The sequence below is a fragment of the Oncorhynchus tshawytscha genome, linkage group LG01, assembly GCF_018296145.1.
Source record: "Oncorhynchus tshawytscha isolate Ot180627B linkage group LG01, Otsh_v2.0, whole genome shotgun sequence".
In the NCBI taxonomy this organism is placed as follows: domain Eukaryota; kingdom Metazoa; phylum Chordata; class Actinopteri; order Salmoniformes; family Salmonidae; genus Oncorhynchus; species Oncorhynchus tshawytscha.
The window spans coordinates 80,768,639-80,790,909 of NC_056429.1; the positions used below are offsets into that span (position 1 = coordinate 80,768,639).

The 22,271-nt window shown below is 41.7% G+C and overlaps 1 protein-coding gene across 2 annotated transcripts in view; it reads left to right on the top strand.

Annotated features, from left to right (window-relative positions):
* Positions 1-380: 380 nt before the first annotated feature.
* Positions 381-22,271, top strand: part of map2k6 (mitogen-activated protein kinase kinase 6) — a 48,164-nt gene continuing 26,273 nt past the window's right edge. For both annotated transcript variants that reach the window (XR_006083992.1, XM_042326339.1), the window contains exon 1: positions 381-954. Coding sequence is in view for 1 of the 2 variants with exons in the window: in XM_042326339.1 (XP_042182273.1) it covers positions 864-954 (91 nt within the window). In the remaining variant the exon portion in view is untranslated. The remainder of the gene's footprint in view (positions 955-22,271) is intronic.

Sequence of the window (22,271 nt, forward strand, 5' to 3'; positions counted from 1 at the left end):
TTGAGGATCTGATCAAATTCAGTATAAAAAATATGCTAAAGTAGAGAAAATTAGAAAGGGGGAAAATACTTTTTCACAGCACTATAGCTATATAAAGTTTAATATAGCAGCCAGAGAAAACATGCTGATCATTTATCACACATAGCCATACTCAGATACCGCAGTAAAGTAATACAATGCTGTAATACAGTATGCATAATTACATAATTGACTACAGTTCCCACAATCCTTTCGCCCAAGCAGTTAGAACGTTTGTAAAACAGGCCAATGGTTCTTGATATCGGGAATCCTTGTGACGTCACTACCCCCCTTTGAAGTTGGCATTTAAATGGTTAAAGTAAGGATTAAGTTTAAGCAATGGTTAGGGTAGGGACGTCCCAATGATCCCCCATAGCACAAACCACAGGCCAATGGCTCACACCAAAGATGGTGGACAAATGAAGATAGTTCACTCAGGCATTTTACCATTGAAAAAAACTGTCAGTGCCGGTCTACATAACATGGTGCGTCTCAGCTGGGTCTGGTCTACTTAGTTCATCGACTTTCATTGAACAAAAAAAAAACAGCGAGTGGTATGTCTCGCTTCCTCTTCCGTCGCTGGCTCGCACTGTCTGATCGAAATTAGTAGCTTTCAGCTGCCAGCCGTAGCCCATTATTTAAGTGCCGCTGAGAATTCTTTGCAATACAATTGCAAAATTACCAATTTCCAGACCGTTTTGCAAGGTGTGCAATTGTAATATTGCTCTTTGCACGGACACACACGGTTCAAACGCAAAAAGGCTCCAAGTGCATAAAGATCGCTGCTTGTATTTTGCGTCTTTATTGCAAAGCAAGCCGCTGAAGCAAGCTCCCGTGCGAGGGCGATGGAGGGAGGGAGTGAGAAAGAAGGCAAAGTCTTTTGTGCTTCCCCTCCCCCCGATCAAAGTAAAGGGGAAATGTCTCAGCCAAAGGGAGGTAAGAATATTACATGCGATCTGTGCAAAAATACTGATATGCAATCAGCTCTGCATTGTCTGCAGGTTGGATATATAGTCAATGCATTTTAAAGTTTGATACGTTAAAAGGGTCAGCATTTCCTGTTTAGATATTTTCTTTTGCAGAGTTCCTGGTAAGACGATGCTGTCTAACAATCATTGCTAATTTTTACGGTATTTGCAGTCCTCTTGTACCAGAGATGTTATAGCTTAGATATAACTGTCATAGTCAGCAACATGTCATAGTCAGCAACACACTGCAGACTTAACATTGCAACGCCTTTAAATCATGCACTATCCATACACATTTCGACGAGATGTTGCATGTGCAAGGTAATGCATCAAATACATGTATTGCACTGCATTTGCACTTTCACACAAGGTGCATCCATTAACTGCGAACTGTGCGTACAGTATTGTGCATGCGTTGTAGCCAGGTCAAGTTCAGTTCAAACGGATTTTTGAAAATCACACAAGTTACTCTGACCATTTTCTTCTTGTTGCGGTTTTGTTTTCACTGTCAGTGGTGCGCAATGGCAAATTATTGGGACGCCTCGTCCTAGTGACTGAGCTTTGTTCCTGCAGTAATAAATTATGTAGACATTTCAACAAATAAAAAGCTAAATTTAGATCTGCTGTGTGAACGTCTACTGATGCAAACAGCCAAAGGAACAGGGCAATATGCTATTAAAATACGAGTCTCCAAGCAAAAATGTCCTTGTCACAGTCAGTAAGTAGCTAGTAGAATATTTTATGTCAGCTCTAACAGCTTTCCCTTACGAAAACAGATTGCATTATGCTGCAAATACTGCTTCCAAAATACGTTTTTTGTTATTGCAGTAATTTTACAGTGTTACGCCATAGCAACAATTACTGTGTCCAAAATATCAGTTGACTGCAGTTACTGCACTTTTACTAGTTTCAAAACAGCTCTTTTTTTGTAAGGGAATTCTCTCAAGACCACTGCACAAGAGTATGCCTAGAGACAATAATCAGAACCAACTTCTATAACCCTCTGGAATGCATTTCTACTGACCTAATGAATCCACAGGTGTCAAATGTATTCAATGGAGGGATGAGTGTCTGCAGGTGTGCGCTGCTCCCTTGTACTTGGTTAATGAATGATTACTGATTTAATGATTACTGGTCACTGATTAATTAGGAGTTCCCCTCACCTGGTTGTCTTGGTCTCCATTGGACACACATTAAAAGAGAAACCAGCAGACTCTGGGCACTCCATGGAATTAGTTTTACACCCCTGATCTAATCTTTTCAGACAGCATTTGCATCTTTGAAAGTCTTGGAGTGTTTTCACACCACATGCCTAATTGTTTTATTACTTCTATAAATCCAGAAGTTTTTATGAGTCGGCCTTCCCTCATTAGCCTCCACTGCTGGGGTGAACAATGAATTTTGATATGAACCAAATAAGATTAGCATAGCCAGGAGTACAATTATCCGATGTGTCACAAAGGGCACCATATTCCTTCTAGTTAGGGCCATTACATTTTTCTGGGGGGACCAGTATTTCCAGCATTATTCACTAGGTTTGCTGCAGGTAGAAATTCCTGGGAGATGTTATTTAACTTCTTTGGGACAGGGGGCAGTATTTTCACTTCCGGATGAAAAGCGTGTCCAAAGTAAACGGCCTGCTACTCTGGCTCAGAAGCCAGGATATGCATATTATTAGTAGATTTGGATCGAAAACACCCTCAAGTTTCTAAAACTGTTTGAATGTTGTCTGTGAGTATAACACAACTTATTTGGCACTCTTTTCAATGAGGTTTCATTGGGAATCTAGAATTCTAAGGCAGGGGCTTGCAGTTCCCATCGCTTCCACTGGATGTCAACAGTCTTTAGAAATTGGTTGAGGTTTTTCCTTTGTGTAATGAGGAAGTACGGCCATCCAGAACGAGGGTAACTTGAAGTGTACTGTTAGATAGAGGCGCGTGACCAGAAATGCTCGCTACACTTTGTTATCATCTTGTATTGAACGTTGTTTATCCCGTCTTCAATTTTATCGATTATTTACATAAAAAAATACCTAAAGTTGATTTACAAAAGTAGTGTTAGGGAAGATTCAGAATTTGTTGGTAACATTTGTAAGATGTTTAATATTCATCAAATGTGTGTAAGTTACTTCTCATCAGAATGGTATTTTTGATAATACTGTGGCGAGGTTGCAGTTATCTGTTCTATGTCAAGACTAAGTTGCATGGGCCGCTGAGAGGGGAGAGGTCAAAGTGTCATCATGTGTAAACATGTCTTTCACTCCCTACCCTTTTCTAGTGGAGAAAGGAGGGTGGCAGTGTCTGGAATCATTCTATGCTCCCTCTAATGTTGTTTCTATCTTAACCTATAGCCTCATTCTCCTCTCCGTGAGTTTGTCCAGGAATTTGTATTTAGAGTGGGTTGTATCTAAATGACAATTTGATATATGCCTGTTGATTTGGAGGATTGGTTTATGGTTTGGGAAAGGAGACAAAGCTGAACGATGAATTATGTCTAAAAATCAAATTCAAATTGCTGTCTGACTGTGTGATCTTTGCTATAAAGGATCCCATTTTGCCATTGTGTGGGGACTCTCAACTTTTCATTTAGAGTTACTGAACTGTTGAAAGTCAAAATGCTATAGAGCTTATATGATTAAAGATGGACTTTTATAACTAACTCTGACTTGTGTGTGTGGTCTGCTCCCATGATTTGGTAAATGGAGGAAATTTCCACGACAGTAGTTTGAAATGTTTGGACAATGCTTACAGGTAACTTTTGAGATATTTTGTAGTCACGTTGCGCAAGTTGGATCAAACGCGCCAAATAAATGTACATTTTGGATATATATCGACATAATTAATTGAACAAAAGGACCATTTGTGATGTTTAACGATGCAGTTGAGGAAGCCAATAGCTGAAGTGGTGTACTCCTCAATGCCATCGGAGGAAACCTGGAAGATATTAGAGTCTGTGATAGTGAAACAGTCCTGTAGCTTAGCATCTGCTTCATCTGACCACTTTTTTTATTGATCTAGTCACTGATGCTTCCTGCTTTATTTTTTTGCTTGTAAGCCGGAATCAGGAGGATAGAATTATGGTCAGATTTAGCAAATGGAGGGCGAGGGAGAGGTATGTTTGCGTCTCTGTGTGTGCAGTAAAGGTGGAGTTTTTTCCCTCTGATTGCACATTTAACACGCTGATAGAAATTTGGTAAAACGGATTTATGTTTCCCTACATTTAAAGTCCCCTGCTTCTAGGAGCGCCGCCTCTGGGTGAGTGTTTTCTTGCTTGCTTATGGCAGAATACAGCTCATTCAATGCTGTCTTAGTGCCAACCTCTGACTATGGTGGTATGTAAACAGCTACGAAGAACACAGATGAAAACTCTCTAGGTAGATAGTGTGGTCTACAGCTTATCATGAGATACTCTACCTCTGGTGAGCAATAGCTCGAGACTTCCTTAGATATCGTGCACCAGCTGTTGTTTACAAAAATACATAGACCGCCACCCCTTGTCTTACCAGATGTCGCTGTTCTATCCTGCCGGTACATCATATAACCAGCCAACTGTATGTTGATGTTGTCGTCGTCCATCAGTTTTAATGTCCTGTTGGTAGTTTAATCTTCCGCGTAACTTGTCGATTTTATTGTCCAAAGATTGCAGGTTTGCTAGCAGAATGGAGGGAAGTGGGGGTTTATTCGATCGCCTACGAATTCTCAGAAGGCAGCCCGACCTTCGCCCTTCTTTCTCTGCCTCTTCACGCAGATCTTGGGGATCGGGGCCTGTTCCCGAGGAAGCAGTGTATCCTTCATGTCGGGCTCGTCAAAGTCATGAAAGGAGAAAGAGGATTCTGCTAGTCCGTAGTGAGTAATCGCAGTCCTGATGCCTAGAAGTTATTTTTCAGTCATAAAAGACAGTACCCGCAACATTATGTACAAAATAAGTTACAAACAACGCAAATGAACAAACAAAAAAATACAACCGGTTGGGGACACGTAAAACGTCAGCCTTCATCTGCTGCGCCATTTTAATGATATACAGGATAATGTTGATAATTTAATAATGAGGAATCACTTTTGCGAGGCGCATTAATGGCCAAAGCTGGAGGAGAAAATGAGCTCACTAAACTTCTAAATGTTTAAAAAACCATTTGATTTTGCGATGGGGGTGGAATCCAAACTTCTGCTATATATTCATTGCAACAAAAAAAACAGGCTACATTGCACCCCCCCCCCTGCCTACCTTATTCACACAAACACACACACATAGTACTTACACCCTAGACATGCAGAATTTACACTCATACATACAGAAGTCAGCTCAGACAGATCCAGTTCAGAGGCCCAGCTCATGAACTTCATCGGCAGCAGATTTGATTTTAATTTAGAATGGAAAATTAATGTGTTTATGCATTGAATGTTAGTGTATCATATCACATTGAACAGAATCGCATAGATTCATTCTCTAATCAAACGGAATCATTTCAAACTTAAAGGTTTTGTTCCTATATCAGAGCTAGGGTTGCACATTTTGGGGAAAATTCAGAAGTGGAAACTTTCTGTGGGAATTATCAGAAATATATGCAAATTAATATTGATAGCGTTTAAATGTAGATGTTTTTTAATTGGATATATTTACCATATATGGAGACAGAAACATTTTACCCTATCATAAATAGACATAACTGCAAATGATTCAATCCTTCCAATATAAATAAAAAACTAAACAATTTAGTTCCAAATTTAACTTGAATTAAATGAGTTGACCCTTCACATGGGATGATTTCACTGAACAACAAAAGGGAATATGATCCATCGCATCTCCCAAAAATGTTTTCAACATACATCTGTAAAAGTATAGTCTAGAAACTAAAGCTTTGGTTGGCTTCCATGTCTTCTCCCTGGACCTCCTCAATATCCACGTCTTGAACATCAGACTGAGGCCTCATCTTCACTGTCACTTTCCAACCTTGTTGAGGATGGCTTGTTGTCAGGCTCAAAAAGCCTCAGATTTGCCCAGATGGCCACCAATATTTCAACCCTTGTATTGGTCAGCCTGTTTTGTACTTTGGTGTGTGTGTGTTTTCCCAAACAGGAACCAGTTGGCTCTGAGGCGGCTGATGTTGGTGGGATTTGGAGGATGATGGATGCAACAGGGGAAAGAGCCTCAGATCCACAAAGTCCCTTCCACCAGGTGGCTGATGACATTTTTTGGCACGATTGCCATATTGCATCTCCATCCCAAAGCCCTTGCTTGGAAGTGTACTTTGCCAGACTGCCAAGAACCTTGCCCTCATCCAGGCGAAGGTAGCGAGACACAGTAGTGATGACACCATAGGCCTTGTTGATCTCTGCACCAGACAGGATGCTCTTGCCAGCATACTTGGGGTCCAACATGCACGCTGCAGTGTGTATGGGCTTCAGACAGAAGTCTTCACGCTTTTTGATATATTTCAGAACTGCAGTTTCCTCTGCTTGGAGAAACAGTGAAGTGGGCAGGGCAGTACGGACTTCTTCTCTTACATCTGCAAGCAGAGTCTGAAAATCAGACAGCATGACATAGTCTCCCTAAATCCGTGCATGCAATGGCTACCACTAGATGTTTCAGGCTGCTTACCACTCTCCCAAAATACATAATTCAGGAGGATCCTCTTGATGGGGCTGTCCATATCGGCAGACTGTGATATGGCCATTTCTTGGAGAGACTCCTTCCCCTCCAGGAGACTGTCAAACATGATGACAACACCACCCTAATGGGTGTTGCTGGGCAGCTTCAATGTGGTGCTCTTATTCTTTTCACTTTAATTGGTGAGAACTTGATGACCCTTCACATACCTAACCATTTCCTTGGCTCTCTTGTAGAGTGTATCCATTGTTTTCAGTGCCATGATGTCATTGAGGAGCAGATTCAATGCATGAGCAGCACAGACAATGGGTGTGATGTGAGGGTCGGACTCCTCCACTTTAGACCAAGCAGCCTTCATGTTCGCAGCATTGTCTGTCATAAGTGCAAATATCTTCTGTGGTCCAAGGTCATTGATGACTACCTTCAGCTCATCTGCAATGTGGAGACCGGTGTGTCTTTTGTCCCTTGTGTCTGTGCTCTTGTAGAGTACTGGTTGAGGGGTGGAGATGATGTAGTTAATTATTCCTTGCCCACGAACATTCGACCACCCATCAGAGATGATTGCAATACAGTCTGCATTCTCTATGATATGCTTGACGTTCACTTGAAAGCTGTTAAACTGGAGGATGACCCTTTGCAACCCTACCCGCAACATAATTTTTTGGGGTGGACCCGAACAAGCACACCTGATTCTACTTGTCAACTAATCATCAAGCCCTTGACAAATTGAATCGGGTGTTTTTGCCCGGGGGTCCAACAAAAATGTGTGCTGTTGGGGGTAGGGCTGTGACATAATGGTATTTCGGACGATGTAATTGGCCAGCTAAATGATCGCGGTGTCATTTTCTCCGCTCCTGTGAATGTACAGCCATTGGTGGACTTTCAGCCATTGCAAGTGTACCCATAGGTGCAAAGCATGAAATAAAACCAGGTAGTAGTAAAAGCAGGAAGTGTACCCATCAACATGTGCTGTGATTTGTTGATTCAACTGATCAATAACAACAAAAACATTCCACTGCATGAGCCACATCTGAGATGCGTTCAACAAGGGAAAAGTTTGCGAACCCTAGCTAACATATAAAAAAGTTTGCGAACCCTAGCTAACATATAAAAAAGTTTGCGAACCCTAGCTAACATATAAAAAAGTTTGCGAACCCTAGCTAACATATAAAAAAGTTTGCGAACCCTAGCTAACATAAAAAAGTTTGCGAACCCTAGCTAACATATAAAAAAAGTTTGAAAAGGTAGTGTGTGGCAAATTAAAATGTAGAAGATGAAGAACAGCGGAAGCACTATGGGTGAGTAAAGGCACTATTTGTCAATTAACTTGCAATTGAACAAATGTTGAACTTTGTTAATTTACTTTATTTGTTTTTAGCAGTGTAACTAGCTTGGTTACTTAGCTAACTAGAAACTCAAGCAGCCTCGTCTTAGCAAGTTTAGCTGGCTAACATTAGCTAGCTTACTCACTAACCTTTAGCTAGGCAAACTGTTGAAGTTTGTTTTGTTCTATTTCAGGATTTAACTAGACCTACTCATCTGTAATGCTTCTGATCAATACATGAGAGCCCCGTTACCAAGAAGAGTGAGGCCTGGGAAAATTGTAGCTCTAATGCTTCAAGAGAAGAATTTATACTGTGACATAGGAGACGTGCGATGCGAAGTGTGTGTGTTGTTATGTAGCTACCTCTTTGTCTTTGTCTTCTTTCTTTCCTTTTGCTAGCTTGTTCTCTCACTTTCAGAGAGAGAGAGAGACTGCCTTAGTGTGGCTCAGTTGGTAGCGTTGCAACACATTCCCACGGGGGACCAGTATATAAATGTATGCTCCCTTTTGACTGAAATGGAAATGTTGTTGATGTTCACTCATGATGCCAAAATATTGTGTCACACAGGTACAAGGCCATCATTGATGGACATCAGAAGACTGGTCAGGGGAGAAGAAAGTGGGAGTTCTAGTTCATGGAGGATGCTGTGACCCCCTGCAGTCATTATATCATCTTTTCCCACACGGTCACCCACAGTAGCACACCTACGGTCACCCACACCTACAGTAGCACTGACACCCTGTCACCCTCTCTCTCTAATACAACACCTTATAAACCTCATACCAACACCACTCCCTACAAACAATCCAAAAATAATACCAGAAGAGATGCTCGAGGGCAAAACTGGACAGTATCATTGCACTTCAAGAAACAAAACAAACACTTCAAGCACAGAGTGAGAGAAACTATTTTCTTAAACAATTTACCGCTGCTCTCCAGAATTTCAAAGAACAGTAGCCTGAATGTATTTATTTATTGTTTATTTGTCAACTAATAACATTCTCCTGAGATTTTCCTTGATTGTATGTTTAACTGAAATTGTTAATAACTCATTGTTTTGGAACATGTTTTATTAAAATGGAAACATAAATAACTGGCTTTGTTAATTAACTTGTGCTTACACACAAACACACACAAAAAATTCTCATGAAATCCAATAATAATTTAAGAGGAATATAGTGTCAAAATAAACTGGTGTGAGTGTAAATGTGTTTTGGAGCTTAGTTCTCCTTCTTCAGCTAGGCTAGTTCGGGATCTCTCTCTTCAGATAGGCTAGTTCGGGATCTCTCTCTTCAGATAGGCTAGTTCGGGATCTCTCTCTTCAGATAGGCTAGTTCGGGATCTCTCTCTTCAAGTGCAGCCGCCTCCTCCACTTGAGTAGCCCAAACGCCCTCTCAATGTGTCAAAATGTGGACCTGATTTTGAAACGCTTTTGTTCATCTTGAAGGTGGCAGCTGTTTCTGAATGGGACAATTAAGTCCACACTCAGGGTATGCAAACTCCCTGAGCAGATGATAGTGCTCGGGTAGTGGGTTGTTCTCCAGGTGGGTCTTGAGTTCGCTGGTCATGTACATTCTGGCATCGTGCACTGAACCAGCATTCGCTGTGTAGATGTTTGTTAACATGAGCTGGCTGTTGCATACTTCCTGGAGTTGAAAGGTGGAATGGCCATTTCTGTTTATGTAGTCATCTCTATTGTTGAAAGGTCCCCTGATGGTAATATGGGTGGCATCTATACACCCAATCACCCCAGGGAACCTTGTCTTTTTCTCGAACGCGGTCTGCACTGCTGATAGTTGCTATACAGAAGACCACTTCACAGTCAAGCACCAGCTGTGTGAGGCCTGTGACCACTTGAACGAGGTGGTGATGCAATGTTCCTTTGTTGAGATTGAACTGGTCTGCCACTCCCCTGAAACTTTCCTGGTTGGACATCAGCCAAAGGGAGGCCAACACCCTATTTTTAATGAGTCTACCTCTGATGCACCATAGCAGCCAGGTCCTCGCACAGTATCTGGAACAAAACAAAATAACAATCTGTTAGCTCTGTCTTTGAGCTAAAAACACTCAATGTTGAGTAATCTGTTACTCATTGTTGCATTACTGCAAAGTCTGCCAGTAGCCTATTGATAGGCAGCTTACATAGGTTTACAGTACAGAGTACTTTAATAGTATAACTTATGAGGATGGTGTTACTAAATTAATTAATTAGGCCTATTAAATTATTGGTAAATCATTAGCCTACTTTTTACATACAGTGGGGAGAACAGGTATTTGATACACTGCAGATTTTGCAGGTTTTCCTACTTACAAAGCATGTAGAGGTCTTCAATTTTTTTATCATAGGTTCACTTCAACTGTGAGAGACGGAATCTAAAACAAAAATCCAGAAAATCACATTTGTATGATTTTTAAGTAATTAATTTGCATTTTATTGCATGACATAAGTATTTGATCACCTACCAACCAGTAAGAATTCCGGCTCTCACAGACCTGTTAGTTTTTCTTTAAGAAGCCCTCCTGTTCTCCACTCATTAACTGCACCTGTTTGAACTCGTTACCTGTATAAAAGACACCTGTCCACACACTCAATCAAACAGACTCCAACCTCTCCACAATGGCCAAGACCAGAGAGCTGTGTAAGGACATCAGGGCTAAAATTGTAGACCTGCACAAGGCTGGTATGGGCTACAGGACAATAGACAAGCAGCTTGGTGAGAAGGCAACAACTGTTGGAGCAATTATTAGAAAATGGAAGAAGTTCAAGATGACGGTCAGTCACCCTCGGTCTGGGGCTCCATGCAAGACCTTACCTCGTGGGGCATCAATGATCATGAGGAAGGTGAGGGATCAGCCCAGAACTACACGGCAGGATCTGGTCAATGACCTGAAGAGAGCTGGGACCACAGTCTCAAAGAAAACCATTAGTAACACACTACGACGTCATGGATTAAAATCCTGCAGCGCACGCAAGGTCCTCCTGCTCATGCCAGCGCATGTCCAGGCCCGTCTGAAGTTTGCCAATGACCATCTGGATGATCCAGAGGAGGAATTGGTGAAGGTCATGTGGTCTGATGAGACAAAAATAGAGCTTTTTGGTCTAAACTCCACTCGCTGTGTTTGTTTGGAAGAAGGATACAACCCCAAGAACACCATCTCAACCGTGAAGCTTGGAGGTGGAAACATCATTCTTTGGGGATGCTTTTCTGCAAAGGGGAGAGGACGACTTCACCGTATTGAGGGGAGGATGGATGGGGCCATGTATTGCGAGATCTTGGCTTCCCTCAGTAAGAGCATTGGGTCGTGGCTGGGTCTTCCAGCATGACAACGACCCGAAACGCACAGCCAGGGCAATTATGTTAGCAAAACACCAGTCTCAACGTCGAAAGTGAAGAGGCGACTCCGGGATGCTGACATTCTAGGCAGAGTTGCAAAGAGAAAGCCATATCTCAGACTGGCCAATAAAAATACAAGATTAAGATGTGCAAAGGAGGAAAGACACTGGACAGAGGAACTCTGCCTAGAAGATTGGGAGAATGTCATTTGGTCAGATGAAACCAAAATATAACTTTTTGGTAAAAACTCAACTCGTTGTGTTTGGAGGACAAAGAATGTTGAGTTGCATCCAAAGAACACCATACCTACTGTGAAGCATGGGGGTGGAAACATCATGCTTTGGGGCTGTTTTTCTGCAATGGGACCAGAACGACAGATCCGTGTAAAGGAAAGAATGAATGGGGCCATGTATCGTGAGCTTTTGAGTGAAAACCTCCTTCCATCAGCAAGGGCATTGAAGATGAAACGTGGCTGGGTCTTTCTGCATGACAATGATCCCAAACACACCGCCCGGGCAACGAAGGAGTGGCTTCGTAAGAAGCATTTCAAGGTCCTGGAGTGGCCTAGAAGTCTCCAGATCTCAACCCCATAGGAAATCTTTGGAGGGAGTTGAAAGTCCGTGTTGCCCAGCAACAGCCCCAAAACATCACTGCTCTAGAGGAGATCTGCATGGAGGAATGGGCCAAAATACCAGCAACAGTGTGTGAAAACCTTGTGAAGACTTACAGAAAACGTTTGACCTCTGTCATCGCCAACAAAGGGTATATAACAAAGTATTGAGAAACTTTTGTTATCGACAAAATACTTATTTTCCACCATAATTTGCAAATAAATTCATTAAAAATCCTACATTGAGATTTTCTGGATTTTTTTTGTGCTCATTTTGTCTGTCATAGTTGAAGTGTACCTATGCTGAAAGTGACATGCCTCTCTCATCTTTTTAAGTGGGAGAACTTGCACAATTGGTGGCTGACTAAATACTTTGTTTGCCCCACTGTATATGTATATTTAATCACATTTTACTTAAGTATTCAGGCCCTTTACACAGTACTTTGTTGAAGCACATTGAGTCTTCTTGGGTATGACCATACAAGCTTGGCACACCTGTATTTGGGGAGTTTCTCCCATTCTGCTCTGCAGATTCTCTCAAGCTCTGTCAGGTTGGATGGGGAGCGTCGCTGCACAGGTATTTTCAGGTCTCTCCAGAGAAATCCGGGCTCTGGCTGGGCCACTCAAGGACATTCAGATACTTGTCCCGAAGCCACTCCTGCGTTGTCTTGGCTGTGTGCTTATGGTCGTTGTCCTTTTGGAAGGCGAACCTTCACCCCAGTCTGAGGTCCTGAGCGCTCTGGAGCAGGTTTTTTCAGGGATCTCTCTGTACTTTGCTTCGTTCATCTTTCCTTCGATCCTGACTAGTCTCCCAGTCCCTGCCGCTGAAAAACATCCTCACAGCATGATGCTGCCACCACCATGTTTCACCGTAGGGATGGTCCAGGTTTCCTCAACGTTATGCTTGGCATTCAGGCCAAAGGGTTCAGTCTTGGTTTTATCAGACCAGACAGACCAATCTTGTTTCTCATGGTCTGAGATTCCTTTAGGTGCCTTTTGCAAACTCCAAGTGGGCTGTCATACATTTTACTGAGGAGTGGCTTCCGTCTGGCCACTCTACCATATAAAGGCCTGATTGTTGGAGTGCTGCAGAGATGGGTGTCCTTCTGGAAGGTTTTCCCATCTCCACAGAGTACCTCTTCATTTCTGTCAGAGTGATCATCGGGTTCTTGGCCACCTCCCTGACCAAGGCCCTTCTCCTCCTTTTGCTCAGTTTGGAAGATTATTGGGTGGTTTCTAACTTCTTCCATTTAAGAATGACGGAGGCCGCTGTGTTCTTGGGGACCTTCAATGCTAAAGACATTTTTTTGTTCCCTTTTCCCGTTCTGTGCCTCAACACAATCCTGTTTCGGAACTTTACGGGCAATTCCTTTCGACATAATAACTTGGTTTTTGCTCTGACATGAACTGGCAACTGTGGGATGTTATATAGACAGGCGCATGCCTTTCCAAATCATGTCCAATGAATTTACCACAGGTGGACTCCAATCAAGGATGATCAATGGAAATAGGATGCACCTGAGCTCAATTTTGAGTCACACAGCAAAGTGTCTGAATACTTATACGTTTAAAAAAAAAACATTTGCAAACATTTCTTAACAATTTTTTCGCTTTGTCATTATGGGGTGTTATGTGTAGATTGATGAGCAATTGTTTTTTATTTAATCCATTTTAGAATAAGGCTGTAATGTCACAATGTGGACAAAGTGAAGGTCTGAATACTTTCCGAATGCACTGCAGAATTATAAATTTTTCTGCTTTTAATTCTGTTGCATGAGATGCAATACTAGATAATTGAGACTGGGCTTGTTTTATTATTATTGATTTTATTAAGGAATTTGGACAGCGTTCAGATGTTATTGAAGAGGGGCACATATCATACGTAATACATCCGATACATTATGCAATTTACCTGGAAGGTCTCCCAACCCATTCCGAAAGTGAGCCCGAAAGGAGAGGTCACTGTATGTCGGGATCACTTCATCTTCAATCCCATCAATGGCGACTGCGAGTAGGGGAAGCAGTGCTTCAAAAAAATCGGGACCAAAATAAAAATAATCATCCACAATTGCTATAGCTGCAGCAAGCATATCTACTATTCTTGTTGCATCCATTTTTTGTTTTGCCAAAAACTAACAAATGGAACATGTTTGTTACAAACGTTCAACAAACTGTTTAAAATAAACAGTTTGCCACGAGCGTTGTTTGCTGCTACTGCATTCCGGGTGGCGTTGCTCAGGCAACTTAGGACTTGTTTGCTACAGCACCTTGCTTGTTTCAGCAAGGAGCAACAAAGTTTCATCACATTGTTAAGAGTCAATATTGCCGCAGAAATGTACTCAAGCGCATGAATGCCCGGCCATCCCGTCTTCAGTCAGCTGTTCGTCCCTCCCCAAGTTAAATAAACGGTTATGACTACATCCATAACTGTAATTTATATGGTATTTGTGCCAGCCAGGGTTTCCTTTATGAAAATGTGGCGCCGAACATTTGACCGGCAGCATTTGAATTTACTGGACCCATGTCCATTGGGTGTGCAACCTGATTGGGGCGTCCACCCACGGTGCTCAGAATGACAGAAAGCACTTTTCGATTAGTGTAATTAATCCTAACCTAACATGTAAGTCGAGGATGCAATGACCTGTGTCCTTACCGCACACTTTGTAGATGGCGTCTGAGGAAAGGTAAATATTATGCTAACAAGACGCGTTTCAAGTTTGGGGAAGAACATTTTCAGCATAAAAATTCACCTATATAATAAAGCATTCCATGCATCATCATTTGCAGACTTATGTAAGATAGCCTACTATTCATAATGTGATGAGTAGATTGAATAGTCATACTGCTAGCCTAAATTATAACTCAATCACTGTTAGCAAAAAAGCCTGTTCAATGCATAACTGAACGCCTATAGTGTAGAGACCTGGGCTATAGGCTATATCACATATGTTTCTTCTTTCTTTTCACGGGAAAAATACATTTTATGCATTTTTGCTAAACTTGACATGACTGGTGACATTGGCACAATCTTTTTTAATAAGACAAATGACAGGGTAGCCTACTCTGCTGACAGTGACAAACGGATCAGTAAAAATGACGTTTATAATAAGCCTCTGAGAAGGGGAAACACACATTGAATGTCACGTCCATCTAAACTGGAGAAGGAAATTATTATCCAAAAACAAACTTGTGGCACTGACCCAACAATGATAAGAGTGAATATGCGCAGTGCGCACTCACTGTGGATATGGCCTATGCTCTCCACTGGTACCAATAAGATTGTCTATATGCCTACTGTTGTTGTCTAAATTAAGTTGAGAATTTTATAACTAAAAGACAGATTAAGAGTATTTTCAGTGTCTTCTCTTTACAGCAAAAGCCATTTGCTTTCCAAACTAGGTTTTCCTGTGATTATATTTAGAAATTTTGCGATATTCCTGGCTGGGCCTCTACTTTTCACTGACAGTCACAACTCAACAATCATGTATTTAGTATTTGCAGCGTGCGCTGCCCAAATTGCACATTTTGCCTTTCCTTCCGAATGTAGGCAATGCAATTTAAAACAATCCACAATATTTTTTTTGAAGACTAGAGGAAACTAATGATCCTCTGTGGTCAAATCATGCTTTAGTAGCCTATTTTGAATCATTTTATTTATTTATGTAAAGACCGGAGTAGGCTAATTAGGCTATATCATTCAATTTACTTAGGGAAAGCGTCCCCTAGTCTAATGAACATGCCCCCTATGCACCCAAGTCAATCTACTACCCCCCATGGTAGAAAAGTTAACTATTTCTATTGGTCAGCTTGTCGAGAAAGAAATAGCCCAAACAGACTCTAGGACAGTTGTGGGACGATAGATCCCAAATTCATACAACCAGTAGGCCTAGGCTAAATAAAATATATATTTTTAAATATTAATCTGATGCAACAGATCAGAACGTTTTGCTTAAAATGTTGATAAACTATTATTTCTTAACATTATCAGCGCACAAGGCAGTAGGCTACCCACGAATGTTCATTTGGCTACCGGACAATGAAAGAAAGTTGAGACCAATCAAATATGAGAGAAATAGGCTACTGGTTTCAATGGCATATGGTTGTCTTTATATAATAATTGCCTCCAGGGATATGGTCGGATTTTGCCTTGGCTGCTTTGAAGCAATGTAAAACATGCCTCATAATATGTAGTAAAATGTTCAAGTTTCAAACAATTAAGTAGCTAAATGTTTTCAAAATGCATACAGCCTCCAGCTCATTGCAAAGTGGTGTGTGACACGCTGATGTAGCCTTCCTTTCGTTACCTATGCATTTGAAGGGCGAATGGGAAGCGTGCTTCAATTACCAGTTGAGAAATAAAAAATAAATAAATAAAAAGCTATTTTTAAACGTGGCCCAAAAAGATTTTTGTTTTACACACAATTGCATTTCAAATAATTTAACAATGATATGGTTTATAAAAGCGCTGTCTGACAGATTTTGCGCTCAAAGGCTCTGTATCTGTATGAAATTCCATGAAACTATGCAAATTAACCCATGGTCCGATAAGCATGACTGGTCAAATATATTTACATCAACTGGTATTTCTATCAATGAATAGGCTAAAAAGCATTATTTTGCTATGGGATTTTATTTATTCTCCTGGACAATTGGCCGGTGCCAATTGAATTTTTGGGCTTTTCAACAAAAGAAAATGGCCAAAAGCCGGCTATTAGCGGCTAACGGAAAACCCTGGTGCCAGCCCTAGTTGGGGGTCCTCGAGCACCGGAGTTGGGAAACACTGCTCTACAGTGCATGTTTGCAGGAATAGTTCAGATTAATATCCATACATTACAACATAATAAGACCACCAACCAAGCCATCTGTGTATTGAGCTTGATGCATCAGTACAATAGTTGGGTGCATTGGGTTTGATGCATCAGGACAATAGTTGGGTGCATTGAGCTTGATGCATCAGGACAATAGTTGGGTGCATTGGGTTTGATGCATCAGGACAATAGTTGGGTGCATTGGGTTTGATGCATCAGGACAATAGTTGGGTGCATTGGGTTTGATGCATCATTACAATAGTTTGATGTATTATGAGGACAGTAGTCATCAAATAAATGAACACAGTCACAAAGTACAACATAATCAGTTTAGATAACAGACCACCACAGTAGGGCTGGGAATTGCCAGGGACCTCACGATACAATATTATCACGATACTTAGGTGTAGATACGATATGTATTGCAATTCGAAACTGTGATTTTATTGCTATTTGATGTTCAAAACATATTGCTCACCATGTCTTCTGTGGAGAGATGAGAGAGAGCAAGGGAGCCTGAATTTAGATCAGACATGGAAATAAAAGTGCTGAAAACACGTTGGCTCACTAATTAAAAACAAGACTGGGAACAAGCTATAGGATGAATAATACAAGAGTTATTTTTAAATCTAAAAATCAATACTTGGAGTCAAAGTATCGATATGATATTGGCCAAAATAATATTGTGTTTCGTAACTATTGATTCCCACCCATCATTAGTAACCTTTCTGTGCATTGAGCTTGATACATCAGGACAGTAAGCGTCACGACAGTTAGGCCTAACATGACACATTCATCTGAACAAGCTTTGAGGTCTCTGTGTGCTGGAGCTCTGTGTGAAGTAGAGTGTGTGCCGTGCAGCTGAAAATGAGAGGAGCATAAATTCAGGCTTGTTTCACCCTCCGAGGAGTAACCGCCCTGCGATGCATGCCATCACAGCAGATCTCGAACACCGTTTTCTCCTTCCCTGCTCTCAAAGGGCAAGGGAAGGAGGGCATCTTAAATGCCACCCTATTCCCTATAATAGTGCACTACTTTTGACCAGGGCCCATAGAGAATAGGCTGCCATTTGGGATGCAACGGGCCTCTGCTCAGTAGCGCAGTCCTCCTAGTGCATGTCAAGCACGCCAAAATAATAAAATCAATGGATCACAGCTGACTCTTAACGATGATCTTGAAGTTTCCTGAGTAAGCAATCAATGTTTTCAATACACATCATTGGCGGGGTTGACGCCTTTTGCAATGCTTTTCTCTTTGTATAAGCTCCCTCCCTGCAACCATCCTATTTTTGTAAATTATTTTTTATTCAGTGTTTATTTGACAGGAGGACCGTTTTTAGTAAATCCATGTCATGTATCTAATGAAATTACAGGCCGACCAATTCTAGTCTTTTGCCCAATTATTGGAAAAAGATCTGATCGAACAAAATAACATTTAGTGGAAAAAGATTGGCCTGCCTGTGTAAACGCAGCTTGTCAGGATAGAGGGTGAACTTTGGCTGCCCGGCTCAGCTGGAGGCAAAACAGCACTTGTCATCATGGCTGGATTAAATGTGCACTTAGCTGTCCCCTGTCTGATTACCAGTTACATAAAACCTCCAGCTAGCACACGGAGGAAAGGAAAACATGTCATGCCGCTCCTCTTGCAAATTACTGCACTCTGGTTCCCACCGAGAGAGTGCATCGCATTGCATGGCATGCTATTTGACAGTGGCTACATCCCAAATGGCACCCTATTTCCTACATAGTGCATTACTTTTGACTAGAACCCTATAGGCCCTTTTCAAAAGTAGTGCACTATGTAGGGAATATGGTGCCATTTGGGACACACAGTGACAGTCCTCTGGATGTGTGACAGACAGACTGTCTGGAGGTAAATACACTTGAATTAATTCCAGATAGACATTTTGTTCCATATTTAAGTACTGCTTATTAGGAAAGTTAGTTTAGCTACTCTTGCAATTTGTTCTTCCTAAATTTTGAATGAAAAGTGCTTGAATTATGTGAAACCCAGCTAAGAGGAATCGTGGATTTTATTTTAGCAACACACCTGTTAGGGTTTTGTAAACAGATCTCTCTCCTGTGTGTGTGTGTGTGTGTGTGTGTGTGTTGAATAAAACGTAGCAGGTCACCTGGTCCCAGCAGTCAATAATATTTCATCTAATCTCGGGGGCCAATTTTATTTTTTCCTTCTTTCTGTTCTGTAACAGCCTCTCACCTCCAGCCAAATCTCCAGGCCGAAGCCTGGCCAAATCAAACAGCCCGGTAGGCCTACATCCTGTGAAAATCTGCTATGAGAGAGTTAGCAGGCTGCCACGCTTGGACTCGTAAATAATGCTAGCTCATGTTAGGCTGCTACCAGACCAGCAACTGTTATGGCTGCTTGTTACGAATACAAGTATCCTGAGTGTGTATCCTGTGTGTATTTATTTTCTATCCTTCTCCCCTCACAGGTGACAATCATCATTCCCCAATCAGTCGCTAATCAGAAGACACCTGCTCCTTTTCTCTTACCCTATCACATCCCCTTTCCCTTGGTTTATAAACCCAGTCAGTTGTATTCTCTGGAGATTGATCTCTTTGTGTTTTAATCTCTGTGTCTCAATCTCTCGCAATATTGCTCTCACTCGTTATTGAGTTATTTTTTTGTTTTTGTTCCTACATGTCACATTTGCCCGGAATTATGTGAATATGTATTGTTGTGCTTCATGGCTATTTGTTTGTTGGTGGGAAAAGGGGGTATCAAGACAAGTCGCCCATGGGCATACACTACCCGTAGGTAAACTTTGTCTAAATACCATAGTTAGAACTGGGCGGACCACCCACTGTATTTTTGGTTGGTTAGTTAGCTGTATTGAAGCAGGCTAGTCTATCTTAGGGGTGTTTTTGGATATTTGTTTATTTCCTTGGGTCCAGCTCAGCCCTTTTTCCCGCCCCCCTTTACCGTGTGTTTAGAAATAAACCATGAGTGTTTGACGGTAATTTAGTTGTCTGTGGTTTTTCCGTTCTCACTGTTTTTCGCTATTATACTTGGCATGAGTTATGTTACGGGTCTCGTTACCATCCCCTCCTAGACTGCCGGGCCAAAGGGATTCGTAACGCTGCTCAAGACAAGTGCTTCCCTTAATTTCTAAGTTATCGACTTAATCTTACTATGCCTTGGGCCATTGTTGCACTCCTTTATTTAACCAGGTAGGCAAGTTGAGAACAAGTTCTCAATAAGCCAATATTCAGATATGGCTAGGACATCTGGGTTAGTGTGCTAAAGCAGTGAATAAAACAAACTTAGGGGGAGGCTTCTAATGTTAACATGCATGAAACCAAGGCTATTACAGTTACAGAAGTCATCAAAAGAGAGCACCTGGGGAATAGGAGTGGAGCTAGGCACTGCAGGGCCTGGATTCACCTCTACATCACCAGAGGAGGAGTAGGATAAGGGTACGGCTAAAAGCTATGAGAATTGGTTGTCTAGGACATCCGGAACAGAGAGAAAGGAGGTTTCTTGGGGTGATAAAATAGCTTGAAAGCATAATGTACAGACAAAGTTATGGTAGGATGTGGAGGTAAACCTAGGCATTGAGTGATGAGAGAGATATTGTCTCCAGAAACATCATTGAAACCAGGTGATGTCATCACAGGTGTGGGTGGTGGAACTGAAAGGTTGGATAAGGTATAATGAGCAGGGCTAGAGGCTCTACAGTGAAATAAGCCAATAAACACTAACCAGAACCGCAATGGACAAGACATGTTGACTTTAAGGAGAGGCATGCATAGCCGAGTGATCATAAGGATCCAGTGAGTAGTGAGGTTGGTTGGGGTTACTGTGATTCAGACAGCTAGCCGGGTCATCGGTAGCAAGCTGGCAGAGGATGGAGGTCTGATTTTAGCCACCTCGTGCGTTTCCGTCGGTATATTAGTGGGGTTCCGTCTGGTAGAGGGGGACCAATGCAATTGGCAAAATAGTTATAGTGATCCAAGAAAATTGTCCAATAGACCTATTCAGATAGCAGCCGATAAGACAGCTAACGATTAGCGGTCCGCAGATGGGCGTTCAGGTAACGTCGCAACGGAGGGGCCAGTTGGATAACTCCCTCGGGCAGATAACGTCGGTAGTCCAGTCGTGAAGGCCCGGTGGGGCACCGCATCGGCAGTAAAACGGGTCCGGATAGGTGATTGTAGCCCAGGAGTGGCTGATGGAACTCTTCAGCTGGCTAGCTCCGGAATAATTGATGTTTGCTCCGGGACCGACGTACGTCAATAGTCACTCGGATAGCAGCTAGCTAGCTGCAAGATCCAGATGTAAATGTCCAGAGCTTGCGTTAGAAATCTGGGGATATGGAGAGAAAATAGGTCCGGTATGCTCTGGTCTGAGTCGCGTTGTACAAAACTGGCGATAGCTTTTCGAGCTAAAGGATAGCTGATGACCACCAACCGTGGTTAGCTGAATACTAACGTTAGGCTAGCTTTTATTGTGGATTTCAGATTTGAGGTGAATAATACTTGTATTTTAATTTTAAATTGGTGGGTTGCAGGAGAGTTTTGAAGTTGAGTTTTTAGAAAATAAAATATAGGAAAAGATGTAAATATATATACACGGGACACGACAAGACGAGGACAAAGGACGTCTGACTGCTATGCCATCTTGGTTTAAACGTGATAAGGGCTAAAAACAGGTGTCCTAAATACGACATGAAGATCACATGTATTGGTCGGTCCCCCCATAGTTGAACAGTGATCTTATGTTGTAGTCATCGTGGTGAAGTTAACCACTACTTAAGCAGGACTGTGACCTGAAGCTGATACACTTACGCACAGACAACACCGCCGAGAGTATCGTTAGGTAAACCTCAACCATCTAAGAAGCCTTGTGGTGACGAAATGGTTCCCAGTGGAGCTTCGCAACATGACAGCTGTAACCCAAAGGATATATACTGAACAAAAATATAAATAAAAAAATGACTTAGTTACAATTCGTATCAGGAAATTGAAATAAATAAATTGGGCCCTGCCGGTTGGACGCACTGCCAAATTCTATAAAACGATGTTGGAGGCGGCTTATATGGTTGAGAAATTAATATTAAATTCTCTGGCAACAGCTCTGGTGGACATTCCTGCAGTCGGCATGCTAATTGCACGCTCCCCCAAAACTTGAGACACCAGTGGCATTGTGTTGTGACAAAACTGCACATTTTACAGTGGACATTTATTGTCCCCACAGCACAAGCTGCACCTGTGTAATGATCATGCTGTTAAATAAGCTTATTGATATGCCACACTTGTCAGGTGGATTGATTATCTTGGCAAAGGAGAAATGCTTACTAACAGGGATGTAAACAAATTTGTGCACAACATTTTAGAGAAATATGCTTTTTGTGCGTATGGCACATTTCTGGGCTCATTTCCTTCTGCACAAAAAACATGGGACCAACGCTTAACATGTTGCGTCTTATATTTTTGTTCAGTGTAGAATGCCTAGTATGCTCACAACTGCGTTGCGGTATAGATATTGCTAGCTGTTGTGTGTGTGTATATATGTAATTGTATTATTTATTTTTTACAACTGTACTGACAAATGACTAAATGATTTCAGCTGCATCAAAC